The sequence below is a fragment of the Blennius ocellaris genome, assembly GCF_963422515.1.
Source record: "Blennius ocellaris genome assembly, chromosome: 5".
In the NCBI taxonomy this organism is placed as follows: Eukaryota; Metazoa; Chordata; class Actinopteri; order Blenniiformes; family Blenniidae; genus Blennius; species Blennius ocellaris.
The window spans coordinates 9,880,766-9,895,414 of NC_137654.1; the positions used below are offsets into that span (position 1 = coordinate 9,880,766).

Sequence of the window (14,649 nt, forward strand, 5' to 3'; positions counted from 1 at the left end):
GGACTAAGCCTCTTAGCTCACAGTGACTATATTACAAATTGTAATGAGCCGTCGCAAGGTAATTTTTTTTTACACCTCAGTCCAGGTTGTCGACCTGATTGGGCAGAAGCAGCGGCAGCTCCATCCCAGCGTGCTCCGCGTCCAGCAGGTTGACGGCGTCGGTGGCGGTAGCCGGCGGGTGGGTGGGGTCGGAGGCCAGGGGCGAGGTGGGGCTGCTGGCGACGTTGGGCTCCCCCGAGTTGCGGAGGGAGAGGGAGAGTGCCGGCGACGGTCTCCTGGGCGAGCGCGTGGAGCAGCACGGCAGCAGCTTCCCCAGCGCGCGCTTGAAGTCCCTCATGAAGAGCGGGTAGATGATGGGGTTCATGGTGCTGTTGCAGTAGCCCAGCCAGGTGATGGCGTCAAAGAGCGCCAGCGGGATGCACTCACACACCGCCTGTGTGAAGAGGGGTCATCATTATCGTAGCCCAACTGTGTGGGCGTTTAATAGAGTCCATGAAATGGGTCAAATACAGCAAAATATGTAATCTTTAGTGGGCCGGACTAAAGAGATCACATACTGTATTAACCTTTGAATACTCCCGGGTAAGGTCATCTTATCTCTAATAGAAATATAGATGCATTCTGAATTCCACCTCTAAATCCAGGTTTGTCAAACTTAGCTTAAAGAAAAAACCTTTCAAAGAAATAAGATGAAATGATCTTTTTTTTTTTTTTTTTTTTAAGTGGTACTTGATATCTTTACTCCAGTGATTGTAAACAAATGAGAAATATTGGTAAGTTTTGTTGAATAAATGCAGCTAGTCTTTTACTGTTTACAGGGCTTGAACCCTCACGTGCCGCTTTTGGTTTTAACACCCCTGGTTTGTGAATGCATCCAAGCATCCACTCATTCTTATGGTACAATAGTAAGTACATTTTAGTGTCAGTGCTTTACAACACTTGTTTTCATTCTAACAAAGCATTTTATTAAAGTAAAATTTCCTCCTGAATATTATTTTCCTTGGACACAGGACATGCAAATAGCGAAATGTCCTGAATTTGAATGAACAAATATTGTGTTTTATCTGATGAATGAACCGGAACTGATGTCAAATGGAATTTGATGCTGTCGTTAGTCCACAACCAACATTTACTGTTGCCTTTTAAGGAAAATCTGTTAATGATTAGCATTTTAAAGATGAATATTGCACCGCAGACATTTATATTAAAAAAAAAAAAGTTATTTTAAGTTTAAAGTCTTGAATTTCCAAAAATGTAAAAACTTCTATCTTTCCACCTCCTCTCCCTTCTTTTCCAACGAGCCAGTGATCCAAGACAGTGAACACACTGGATGGGTGAATAGAGATTAATTAATTAAAGCATGCACATGGCATTTGTTTCCATTCAATTTGGGCTTCCACCTTTCTAGAGGAGCACCATGCTCCAAAACATTTATTTCTGCGTCACACAGGCTTCAAAGACACTTTGTTGCAAGACCACAGGTCATTTTAAAAGCACTGTATGTTTGTCATAAAGGATTTGCATGCATTTCTTGTGTAAATCTAATAATTGAAGGCTTGTTCCTTAACAGAGGGAAGTATTTATTCCTGAAATCATTTGAAGTGAATATGATGTATTTAAAACAGCATCTCCTCGCTCCGACCCAGATTGAACTCACACAGCCCAAAGCTACACTGCAGATGTACACTGCAGATATAAAGAGCAATGCCATGGACACATTTGAAATACTTGTCTTTGTTTGCATTAAATCATGACATTTTTTACATTTGTTCTCAAATATGAAGTTGTAAAGTGTCGCCGTTGATACAAAGTTGTACCCTGGCTACATCTAACAAAAAACGCCCAATAATGTCATAATTTCTGAATGTAATAAAGCCAAAGATAGTGAAAGGTTTTTTACAACCTTTATAGAGAGTGTCGCAGTTTTTTTCTACTCGATGAATGAATATTACAACCATCTCAACCACTATACCTGTTTTTTTTTTAATGGAAACGGCACAAAAAACTTTAATTTCCAATAAATGCAGCCTTATTGATATATTACCACATTATTGGCTGCAATTATTACATTTTTGAAAGGATTTCCTTTTATGCCATTTCAATCTTATCCCATTATGGGCAAAATATTAGCATGATAATGGATCAAATATCTTATTATACTAAGTTATGTTATGGAATTTATTACATCATGCTACGCAGCCTGAAGTTTACAAGCAAGCAAAGCATCTTTTTAAGTAAATGTTTGCAGCACAGCTTTGTTGTTTTTATTGTGAGTGGATGGAGAATGGAAGATTCAGCTGCAGCTGCTCTAATCTCTTTTCAATAACTTTGATCAGATAAAACAAGACAATCACAGATCATTTGTTTTCACTGCTGCAGAAATCTGCTGCAGTTGCTGTTCATGCATGATCACTGTGAGTTAAGTGTGTGCATGTTTCTGATCAATAGTCATTGCACTTTGACTTTTGGCTTCAGCCTCGTTTGACCATGTTCCCACTGATTCTTTTTAATCATTGAGAGACCGTTTTACAAACGTGTTTGTTTTTTAATTACTTCAATTTAGCTAATGATGTGTGCTGTGACAAACTCCAACCACCGTCTTATTATGGCTTCACAACAAATTAGCATTTTTAACATTTTTATATTGAAACAATAAAACCTAAATATGAAAACATTTTGTGTTTTTTTATGTTTATTTGCACAAGGAGCCAAATCAATAAAGTCTGTGATCATAAATGCAGCAATTGTTATTGGTATTTACTATGCTTCCATGCATTCACACTTTTGTTTTTTTTCGCTCAAAGTCTGTTAATTGATGATTATTGATTGGGAGAGTTGAGGTCAGCTGGTAGCTGACCTTAGGAATCACCAAAAAATCTAGTGTATTGATTAGAACTGGTTCTACATAGATGGACAAAGCAAGACATCAATACAGATCCATTAGATCCGAATTCTGCGAATTAAAACAGAATGCAATGATATGCACATGTTTTGTTGCCACGAGGACATATGACTGTGACTGAGTCAATGTAGAGGTATCCTGTCACTCAGGGGTGTGAACCATAAGGCCCGTGGGCCAAAACCCGCCCACCAGAGGCTCTGAACTGGGCCACCAGACCGTCAAACAAATTGTAGCACTTTCAAAAGAAACTTTAACAGTTTTCTGAAGAGTGGCGGACAAAGCATCGCACTCGCTGATTTTACTTTACTAATTTACCACTTTTTTTGTCAATCTGATTGATCTCTTTGCAACCCTAGGATCAGCTTTCCCAACACCGAATAAAGGAACCGCAATGTTCTGTAGCTTTTCTTTTTACACACAGAGATTTCGCCTGATGTTTGAAGTCTTTATCTCTGAACGTTTCCTGAAATTGTTTCACAATTTTCAGAAGCAGTTTGTCCCAGATTGGTGAACCTCTGCTCATCTTTAAATCAGACAGACTTTAAAGTCTTTCAAATGCTCCTTTTATAACTTTTGTCATGTTACTGGCGTGGCGCCCAATTAAAGCATTCATTTCCATGCTTTTGTTGCTCCTGCAAGTTGTTCGACTTTATTCTGCCATCAAATTAAATAAGAATATTGATTTCAAAAATATTGATTTCAGCATCAGCCACATTGTTCTCATATTCGGGCGAATAAAATATGGATTAATGACTTTCATGATTGCATAATTACCCCTCATGAAATTTATATCGATATATTTTTTTTGAGTTCATTTACTTTGTGAAATGCCTTTTTCATTTTCTCCTTTCTTAACTAAATAGTATCTGTCCATCTTTTCTTTTATTCCCTGTGTGTTTGATCATTGACGACATGGATCTTGAACATAACCCGCAAGGTTTAAAGTGCAGCCGTGAAGGAGGAGACAGCTGCTAGAGGAGCGCTTCCAATACTATCAAGATTGAGACGGGGAGGCGGTGGGAAAAGGACAGAGGAGGGGGGGGAGTGTGTTTCACACACCACATTGAGTGTGAAAAGAAAGGAGAGCACAGACACAGTCAAGTCTCTGTGCTCTGTGCTGTGCAGAGGAGAAGCGAGAGGGCACAGATGGGAAATCAAAATGACTGGATCATTGGGAAAAGAAAAGAAAAAAAAAAAAAAACGGGACAAGTGTCATTACCAATTTAGATGAAGCTGTTTTTTGACATTCATTTAGTCTCACTTAAGTTTCTCACAGCCTCGCTTTGTTTGTCAGCGATGACTAAACGCGTGTATTCAGCCTCACAGGAATCAACAACTTTAAGAGAATAACAATTATGGATGATACTTTGGAAGGTTGTTTATTGGGTTCTGGGATGAGTCAGGCACACGAAGCTGAAATGCCAATCTATTTCCTCGTTAGATAGCTTGGCAAGTGCCGTGACGCCGAGGCTGGCCAATGCAAAAATAGATCGGTATCCAAGTGTTATTTCTCTCTTTCTTTCTTCCTTTTGCATTCACTTCACACTGTTTTTTTTTTTTTTTTTTTCATGCCCACCACACATATGAATTTGTGAGAAAACCTCTGAATCACTGCGATATGTGAGCTGCTGCACTTGAAGGAGGACTGAGGGAGCTGGCGAGGGCACAGATCTCATTCTTCCACATCACATCGTGTCACTGTGTGCGTTAGGCGGCCGGGGCGCAGGCACTGACCTGAGCCATGTTGGTGATGAAAAAGGGGAGCCAAGCGCTGAAGAAGAGCCCCAGGAGGACTCCCAGTGTCAGACTGGCCTTCAGAGCCCTCCGGCCCTGCCTGTGAGCCAGGCGACGCTCGCTGGTCACCGACGGCTGGGAACAGCAGGGAACAAAAAGCAGGCCTCAAACCCAGTGGAATAGACACTATGGAAATGCTCTTTGACATCTGTTTGGTCGCCTCAAGCAACAAGCAACAGCCTCATTTAAAAAAAAAACTACATTTTGATCTTTTCTATTGGGCAATATGCTTTTCTCTACCTCTTCACGGCTCCACCTGTAAAGCAACAGGTGCTGGTAGGTGGAATCTTGGGACAAGAAGAGCTAATTATTTGCTGACTGCTTCAAAATATTCATCTTACATGAGACTGAGTCATCAGCTGTCTATAGCTTTATGTTCTTTGGAGCGATTACCTGCAAATAAACAAATGACAACACTGCCAAAGATTAACGACACAAATTTTGACAGCATTTCTTTACTACTAGCAGGAGATTTTTAATCATCTATCCTTCTTCTTTGAATTTCGGGATGCGATATAGAGTCACCAGTTATCATGCTTTTCTTAACGGTGATAGGAAACATGAGGGGGGAGAAAAAACATGCATGCACAGGGATAACGTGCAAACTCCGCACAGAAAGATTCCGAACCTGGACATGCAGGGATATTCTCCTATGCAGCCCATTTCTGATGATTTCCAATACATGAAGACATTAAGTTTGTATCGTTCACACATAAATGACTTGGATTTGATAAACCAGAAGCAATACATTTATAACATGTGACACAAAAAGAAAAAAAGATTGATAATTATTTGTGACTGATGGTTGTAGTATTTGATGTGAAAATAATCCTCAAATTGGTGCCTATGTTGTCTCCTTTATGAATTATTCCAGATTATAATTGATATTCTCATCACTGTAATTCTTTTCTCAGTATGTGAGCAAGTTAAATGTTTGAATTGTACTAAATATTGTACTGTAGATTTTAATCAAATGCTGTCTCCTGTCCATCCAGGTCTCTCTTGCAAATACGACTGTGTTAATAAAGGCTAATGAGAAAAATAAAAATGGAGGTTTCAAGCCCTGACATCTTACTTGAATAATTTATATAAAAGCAGTATTGCACGCTACACTCAGAGGGACGTCACAAACCAGGCTCGTTAGCCTTTAATGACTTCAAGCAGACACACATGAAATTCTCCTTCTTGTTATGACGTTTGGAAACTTAATTATTTACCTCTGAGAACAACAACAACAAAATATAGCTTTAAAATCAAGGACAAGTCAAGATCTGTGAGTTAAAGGGACACGATGTGGAATAGAAGTCATACCTCTGTTGTACATTGGGGGGCGTTGTTGAGTCATTTCAGTCTTTTTGTCAGTTTGAGACATGTGACTACGTAGGTTTGGTATGAATACCAGCAATAGTACTATTGTTTTATCTCAGTCTTTTAGGATTTCTATTCTATTCTACACAAACATTTCAGAATGTACCTTCAAACTGTATCTGCTCATAAATATAACTTCTAGATTTCCAGGAGTTCTTGAGTATAGCCTCCAGAAAGCTGAGAAAGAGAGCTTACTGCCATTATACTAGTCTCACTCATTACATTCTTGTCTTTAACAATTCTACAGCTATAAAACGAAAATGAATCCTTGCTCCCAGAATGTAATTCTAGCCATAAAAAGGGCTGAATCGTGAAGGCTCATAACTGATCTTTCAAGATGAATCGATGTAGAAGTTACTGTGTTTGTGTTTAGTATGTAAGTCTATGTGACTTGCTTCTGACACTATATTTTCAGGGACTTCCAGGACCACAATTCCCTTCTTTTTGTGTTTTGTTCAACATGCACTGTTCTGTTGTACAAACCTTTTCAGTTCGATATTCCATCACTTGTTTACAGGTTTTGTTCTGTGTTGTATAAATGCTTCTTCTCCACTTTATCCTTGATGAAAATGAACAAACTTACTCACATATATGTAGTAGCATGCTTGTTTGTATACGTTCAGCTTTTTCAAGATCGCCACATAATGATATCTATTCTACTGTATGATCACTTGTGTGATGAATAATAAATCAATCTTTTCCATTCCAGCTTTCCTGAAGGTCGCTTATTCTTCAGTATTGAACTGTGTCCTATTCAAGGCTTTGTTTAAAGTAGATGCACTCATGACACAGAAATAGGACCGACGTCTGTATTTCTTACCGGTACATTCTGTGAGACCGGGGGCTCCTGGTGACTGCAGTCGTCTCCATCCGGCTGAGCCGGCCCGGGTGACGGGGGCCGGGAGGGCTCTCCGAGAGAGGGGTGCGGGTGTGGTGGGTGGCTCAGTGCTGCCACCCTCTTCGCCTGCCTCCGTGCTGCTAACAGGATCCGGCAGTAGGTGAAGCAAATGGCACTGGAGGGCAAGAAGAAGGTGAGCACGGACGCCACCAGGGCGAAGGGCAGCGTGACCCGCAGCCGGCACTGGAAGGACAGGCCTCCTGACGGGGACAGCTGGAAGTAGGATTCTGGGTAGAGTCTGTCCGAGTACGAGCTGATGTTGCCGACGCTGACCCCGGGAACAGACGAGTGGCCGCTACCGTGGCCGAGGCTGTGCCACTTCATCTCGATGGGCAGGAACGAGGCGAGCGCCGCCAGCCCCCACGCTGCCCCGACGAGGAGCAGCGCCCGAGGCGGGGTCATCCTCTGCTTGTAGCGTAGCGGCGAGATGATGAACAGGTAACGGTCCAGGCTGATCACGCACAGGTTGAGGATGGACGCGCTGCAGCACATGACGTCGAAGCAGAGCCAGACGGGGCAGAAGGCCGGCCACAGCACCCAGGCGCCGCACAACACGTTGAGCATGGCCGGTGGCATGACCACCAGGGCCACCATGAGGTCAGAGAAGAACAGAGACACCAGGAAGCAGTTTGAGGTGCAGCGCAGAGAGCGATGGGCAAACACGAGGGCGATGAGCAGCATGTTGCCACAGACGGTCATGAGGATGATGGCAGTCAGCATGAACGCCAACAGCCACGGGCCGCTGCCCGTGATGTTCCAACTGCTGGTGGTGGGAGAGCTGCCACTGTTGTTTCCCACAGAGGCAGACAAGTGAGAGTCGGCCATGGCGCCCATCGGTCGCTCACGACAAACCGGCTCTTGAAGGTCCTCGTCTACTAAATGCTGCAGACTTTAACTCGATATCCTTCCCAGCAACAGCTCACAGTTAGGGGACGTTGACGAATAAAAAGACACCGCTGAGTTCTTGAAAGGAGAATCCATCCAGGACGATGCTCCATGGAGCAATCCCTCCACTAGCCTGGTCTCACTTCCACACAGTTTCTCTCACCTCTCCATGCCGGCTGCTTTGTTCCTGCCACATCCACTGCTAAGAGCCAGAATGAGGCATTCGGGAGCTGACTGAGGCTTTCGAAGCAGCATGTCACAATGACAGGCGCTGGAGGAGGGCACAAAGTGAGATAAGCCTTGACTTGGCAGACGGGAGACGTGCCGGCGAGAGGACCCACTGAAGAAGGAGAGAGCGATGACCAATCCTCAGAAAAAAACCTTCCCGCACAGGAGTGGAGTCCTTCGCCGGGCAGGAGCTGTGCAGCCTCACACGAGTCCTTTCATTCTGGGAAACGGCACAAAGGAGCAGAAAACCAACACATAACTCTGCAGCTTTCATTTGCGAGGAAGGCTGTGTTCTTAAGTGCTCTACAGGTATCACTTGTCCTTGTAACGCTGCATTTACATCCCTCGCTCCCGCTAATCCCTGTGTCGGCCACTCCAGCGTGACTCCCAGTCCGAGCGCACGGCTACTGAGAAGGAGCGTGTCAAAGCATTGAGCTGTTAATGCATAAGCATGCACAAACACAGCCAAGATATGCTAATTCTGCATCATGGGAGCCAGTGTGGGAGGTCTTTTTTCCTTGTTTGGTCATGGTGTTGTTAACTGCTGAGGTACAACTACCAACACGTTACAAGAACCTCATAGAAATTAATGTTCCATTATTTGATCCAAGGACTGTGTTTGATTTCTCCAGAGTGATTAATTACCTGAAACTTTCCTCAATGTTTCACCTCACAAATAATTCAATACATCTTTTTTTTTTAATACCTGAATATATCTACTGCAAGTCAGTCTTTCATTATACAACATTTCTCAATTTGATCCTTTTTGTTCATTTAATGTTGACACAAGTTAGTCTGCAGTTGAGACTTACATGACAACCTAAATAATATTTTAGATAGAAAATACATTAGAACATCTTTTTTTAAAGCAATGTGAATAATTCAGGCCACATGTTCAAAAATGTATGCAAGTAGCAAGAATGTCGCCACATTATATACCACAGTGATCATTCTTTTTCAGTGGTTCAGATATAAACTCTAATTTAACAAGTTAAACTTCAGAAACAATAGTCAGGCTATACAGCAAGCATCTGCAACCATTTTCTCTCCTTCTACCAAATTGTATTTACTTGAGCTCCAAAATATATTTAACGTTTAGAATAAGATTTGATGTTTGGTGACTACAATTTAGAACACTGGACTTCTTTTTTTTTATTTAGTTTTAAAAGTTGTTTGATTTTTCCTTTTGGCGGAAACCATCTTTTGCTATTTTTGCTGTTATCCATGTTTGCTATAGCAGCAATTTTCGCCGTTTTGACACTTTTAGATCATTTATTTTTTGCTGTATTTGTTGATTATCTTTTCCCAGTGGCTTACTATGCAACTATTTGAGTATTTTCACCCACTTTTGTTATTTTGGCTCTTTTAAACGAAACATTCTTATTTCCCCCTCTATTTTACTTCACTTTTTCCAGTTGCATAAGATGTTTTAACATTATAGCAATTTTTTTCTGCAATTTCTTTATTGTAATTTTAATGGTTTTAGCTGTTTTGGGTTATTATTTAGTTACATTTTCACGCTATTTCTTATAAATTTTTTTAGCCATTTTAGCTTTTTCAAGTTTTTTGGCAAATTTAGCCATTTTGTTTTTCATACAATTTATTTTTATTACAACTTCAGCTTTTTAAGTTTTTTTTTCCAATTACAATTTTGGCCATTTTTGCCTGTTCAAGCTTTGTTGTTGCATATTTTGGCATTTTTGCTTCATGGAGCTGGTTTTTCCACAACAGTTGTGCTCATTTTAACTACCGTATATCATCTTCCAGCCATTTATAGCCAAGTGAGTCATCTTGAAAATATAGTCTGATGCACAAATCGAATAAAGATATTTATATACATTTGAGTCCACAGATGTACAGTTCTTGAAGACGACTAAAGCAGCATGTTCACTTAATATTTGAGATGGAGACAGAGTAGAAAAACAGCAGCATTCTCCTCTGCGCTGCAGCATTTCAACATTAAACATATGAAGCTGTGGATTCTCATGCCCCCTCAAACTGACTAATCTCCATCATCACTCTGCCAACCCTCTGACCCCTGCTCACCCACACTAAGCCCACCACCTTATGGGACAGCTTATAACCAGAAATAAACCTGGAGACCACCTTTTCCCACTCTTTTAAGTGCCTGTGTGGCTCTTCATATCCCCTTTTGTTATGTTATACTCAATCATTCTCAGCATTTCGAAGAATTTAAGCCGTCGCTTTTCTCTTTTGTTCTCATGAGCATTTTATTAAATAAACACAGACTGTCCTGATCAGGCACATACAAACAGACTCATACAAGGGAGGGATCCAAACTGTAGAACAGTGCAAATGGTGACGGGAGCGGACCGCAGCAAATTAATTAAAAATAAAGACAGTCCCTTCATGTCCTGCAGCTATTGCTCCTGTTGAAGAAACAACAAAAACAAAACACAAGTTAGGGGAATGAATTCAATATTTAATGACATACTGGGTTTAAATTGTTCAAATCTAAGCCAACCTTTTGACTCCTGTACTGCAGGTAATGTGCCCTCAGGTCGTTCTGACAGTTGGCGTACGCCATGCCGAGTCCAGCGCCGGCGCCCAGCGAGATGGGCCACGTGTGCCCTGCAGACGACACACACCAGACGTGTCAGAGAAGCATTTTCACAAACACACCAATCAGAAACAGTGTGTGTGAAATCCTTTCGTCACACTCGGCTTTGTTCTATTATTTCAGAGGACAGGTGTTGTTGATGCTCCTCTCTCCATGAAAGGTGCACAATTTCTCACTTACAAAAAAAAAAAAGTCACACTGCATTATGTGTTCAATTAAATCTATACACAGCATCTGAATGTTACATTTCCATAAAAAAAAAAAAAAAAACTCGGGTTAGTTTTTGTTCACCATTAGAGATCATTCACATTCAGGTGGTAAATGAAATATGTGTTACAGTGGTTACGTTGATTTTCCAGAGATTTAATCTCGAGTATTTCTTTTTCTGACTTTTCACTCTTGCTTCCTACATGTAAAGACAAATATTTGTATTTTCACCTCCTGAAGTTCACTTGAAGGTGACAAAGACAGAATCAGAGCAGGGTTTTAGCATTAGCTTAGGCATTAATATGGGCTTTAGGATTAATTGAAGCATTTGAGAGGTTAAAAAAAATAGGGTTTTTTGGTGGTTTTAGCAACAGCGCGGGCATTAACATTCGCTTGAGCAACAGTGCAAACTGTTGACACAGTAAAGAACTCCGTTTTAACTGGTTACAGCATTAACATTAGTCAAAGATGTTTTCACAGCAAAAAGCACTTTTTGACTTGTTTTAGCATTAGCTTGAATAATGTAAACCCAGTCACAAATACCTCTTTTTTACCATTATTTATTTATTTATTCAAACATCTTTTTAATTAATTTTTTTTAACTGTTTTTAACCTTATCAAACATCTTTTAAAAGAATTTATAATGTTTAGAATCAAGCCAGACTACCCTCAGTGTTTTTGGAGAGTAAAATTTTGCTTCTGACTTATAGTGACGGTGCAACTTGAATTATGATTTGTGTGAATGCTAAAGATTAATGTGAAGTATCCACACTGACGAACAATCATAAAGTCAAACTGTACATGTGCACAACCAAAGCCACCAAGAAAGACAGGCTGAAGATGCCTTGAAAAAACATCAAAAGGTAAAGAAGTTGAACTTGTACTCTCCACGCAAGCGTCTACACTTTTATTAAAGTGAAGAGTGGAAGAACTTGTTCCACCTCAAGCAAACTGCAGCTACATGCTTGGTCTGCTGCTTGCGGCTCTGCTTCTCCTCTCGAGGACCTCTGAGCAACAAGCAGCGCAGCGACAAATCCGATCAAAGTACTCACGTTTGAAGAACAGAACTGAAAACACCACTCCTAATCCCAACCCGGTACCTGGAAATTAGAGGGTCAAAAACAGCCACAATGAGACAGAGGTGACCACAATTGTGACCTTGACGATATTAAAAGCACCGGAAATCTCTTATTTCAGGGAAATTTGCAAACAATTTTCTTTGTGTCATGAATTGACAGACTCAAAATCATTAATTCCTCGACTAATACTTATATATTGATCTTTATTTATGGAGCACAGACATAGTTTCATACTTCAAATCAAGTAAAAATGACCAAAAAGTTGTGAAACTGAATGAAAGGGATAAAAAAACCAAGTAGGTTGAAACTGGGTCAGAGAAGAGGGTGTGCAGTTATTTTTGTACAAATCTCAAAAGACATCAACCGAAGGCCTGTTTGCACCACAATGTTTTCTAGCAAAGCTTTTATTGCGTTTTAGGTGTCTTGGTACTTGGAGCCACTGAAAATGCAACTTTTTGAAAGTGGCTTGCTTCCAAGACGGAACTTTATGAAAATGCTCTGACTCTGCATATGAAGGCAAACTTAACTTGTAGATGAACAATAACAAGAATGGCGGCCTCCAGAGTGTCATGACTCCCCGTCCATATCCTCCTGCGATGGTTTTATAGCTGAGTCACCCGTAATAACAATCCAATTTTGTCTGTGTGAACGTCTGTGCCCTCATTGTTAAGGTTTACAGCGTATTGTTCTCTGTGCACGCGTGTATAGTTTTATCACAAACACAACCAACAGCGTCAACTCCTGGCCTGGCACGCTAACTACATTGATTTCAGCGTTTCTGCTGTTTCAGTGTCACAATGAAACTTTATTGAAATGAAAACGCAAAATCACTATGTTTTCACTTGAAATATTGTCACGTAAATGGGCCCTGTGTCTATTAATATATTGCAGCTACAGCTGATTGATTGTTTTATTGCACTTTCAGTCAGCATACCACATACATCTTATTTTCTGAGGCAGTTTATAATCTAAGCATCAAAAACTCAGAGAATGCATGTTTACTGAATGATTTCTTTGTTGTAACAATGGGTTTTGAGCATTGGCGGATTTAGAGTCCTCCTGTTTGTTCCATGAACACAATATTTAAAAATGCCAATACATCTCCTTTCTTCAGATGACAAGCATAAAATGTTAACAGTATGGGTTACAATCGTCCCTATGGCCCATCCCACAAACGCTATGAAATGATCGATCGTTAATCCAAGCATTAGGATATATACTAATTGTTTAGTTTGCTTTTAAAACTAACACGAAATCAAGTTTTTTTTCTCTCACTACAGTGGGTATTAAAACATTGGCATCTGCCTGTGATCCAGCTTTCACTGACAGGAGAGCTGATATTCGCGGTCAGATGAAAACGATCAAATCGAAAGTCTGGCATTTTTAGACAATTAACAAGTTAAAAGGTTTGACAGAATAACAACAGAAAGTCATTGACAGAAGCCTACTTCATCTCCACCCATCAACATTTACAATGGAAAATATGACGTTTTACATGAGGAAGAAATGTTTAAGCAAATAGCAAGCATTATTCATTCAGATTTCTTCGTAATAATAAAATCCGTAATGTTTGATTAATTGCAATTAAAAGGTTATAGTTTTATTGCTGTTTATCCATGTGTCCTTTGCTAGCGGCTAGCTTGTTAGCCTCCCGTCAAGTCAATGACAGCAGTGGACTTCGGGGCAAACCGCTGCTTGTTACTTCCACATTAATGTACATAACAGCGTCCTTACAGGAGGAAGACTGAGGGATATTTACCGAGTTTAATGGCACCATCTGCCAGGCACCGGTCCCACTTTTTCCCCAGCTCCTTCTCGGACATGCTAAATGTTGGCTTGAGTCCGGTGTTGCGAAATAACTCGTTTCCCTGTTAACTGTTGACCGACTTCCTTTTGCGTCCGCCGTTGCCGGTTTTATAAAGAGGCTCACAAAAGGTAGGTCACGTCAAAACTTTATTGTAAATGTTAAACGGTGTCCATAAGAATCGATACAGGTTCATGCTTAGTTTCTAAAATGTGCAGATGGTAGCTGTGACAACGGACGCTTAAGGAAGACTGCCATCAGTTAACATGGAAACCAAACAATCCGAAACACCGTCTTGAAGCGTCAACCGCAGCCCTGCTGCTGCTTTCAAGTAACCTCGTAAAATAGTGGAAGTGAATGGAAAATGAAAACAATCCGACTAATTTTTTAAGCTTTTTCTGGATTATCGTGCTGCTTTGGCTTTTGACATGATACACTGTAAATTACGTGTTTGGTTTGTATGGGTGCAATTAAAAAAATAAAGCAAATATGATTTGTAGAAGCTCATAATGTGAAATGACTTGTCTTTCAAGTTTAAACTTTGGTTTGTAAACATACTTTTTGTAATCGCAGTTACTTTTAAAACCTCCATGTTAAAATTGTTGTTGGGGTTTGTTTTTGAAACGTACAATTGATAAATTTATGATGACTATTTTTTGGCTGCGGAACGCAACATTAAGTCAGACCTCGCGATGGGAGACACAAAACGCTCAAATGCCGCCCCCTTGTGGTTAATAAATTACTCTGCCTCAAATGCCTTGAGTGCCTCAAGTGCCTACTTGCACTTTAAGAAAGTTATTTTTTATTATATTTTAACATATAAGGCACAAAACAACAAGACTCCATCACTAAACTAGGTTCTTATAGTGCTGCTTACTGAAGGTTCCTACATTTCCTAAAAAG

General features: G+C 40.5%; 2 protein-coding genes across 2 annotated transcripts; both read right to left on the reverse strand.

The window, feature by feature from the left end:
• Positions 1-72: 72 nt before the first annotated feature.
• On the reverse strand, positions 73-7,787 carry htr6 (5-hydroxytryptamine (serotonin) receptor 6; the record flags this gene model as incomplete). The annotated part of the gene is made up of 3 exons (XM_080496631.1): positions 73-433; positions 4,637-4,771; positions 6,885-7,787. The coding sequence occupies 3 exons, from the start codon at positions 7,785-7,787 to the stop codon at positions 77-79; spliced, it is 1,395 nt and encodes a 464-aa protein (XP_080352757.1). The 3' UTR covers positions 73-76.
• Positions 7,788-10,280: 2,493 nt separating this feature from the next.
• On the reverse strand, positions 10,281-13,796 carry micos10 (mitochondrial contact site and cristae organizing system subunit 10). Its single transcript, XM_080496633.1, has 4 exons — positions 13,702-13,796; positions 11,916-11,963; positions 10,561-10,667; positions 10,281-10,465 (listed from the first exon to the last, which is right to left on the reverse strand). The coding sequence occupies exons 1-4, from the start codon at positions 13,763-13,765 to the stop codon at positions 10,457-10,459; spliced, it is 228 nt and encodes a 75-aa protein (XP_080352759.1). The 5' UTR covers positions 13,766-13,796; the 3' UTR covers positions 10,281-10,456.
• Between the last annotated feature and the right edge of the window lie 853 nt (positions 13,797-14,649).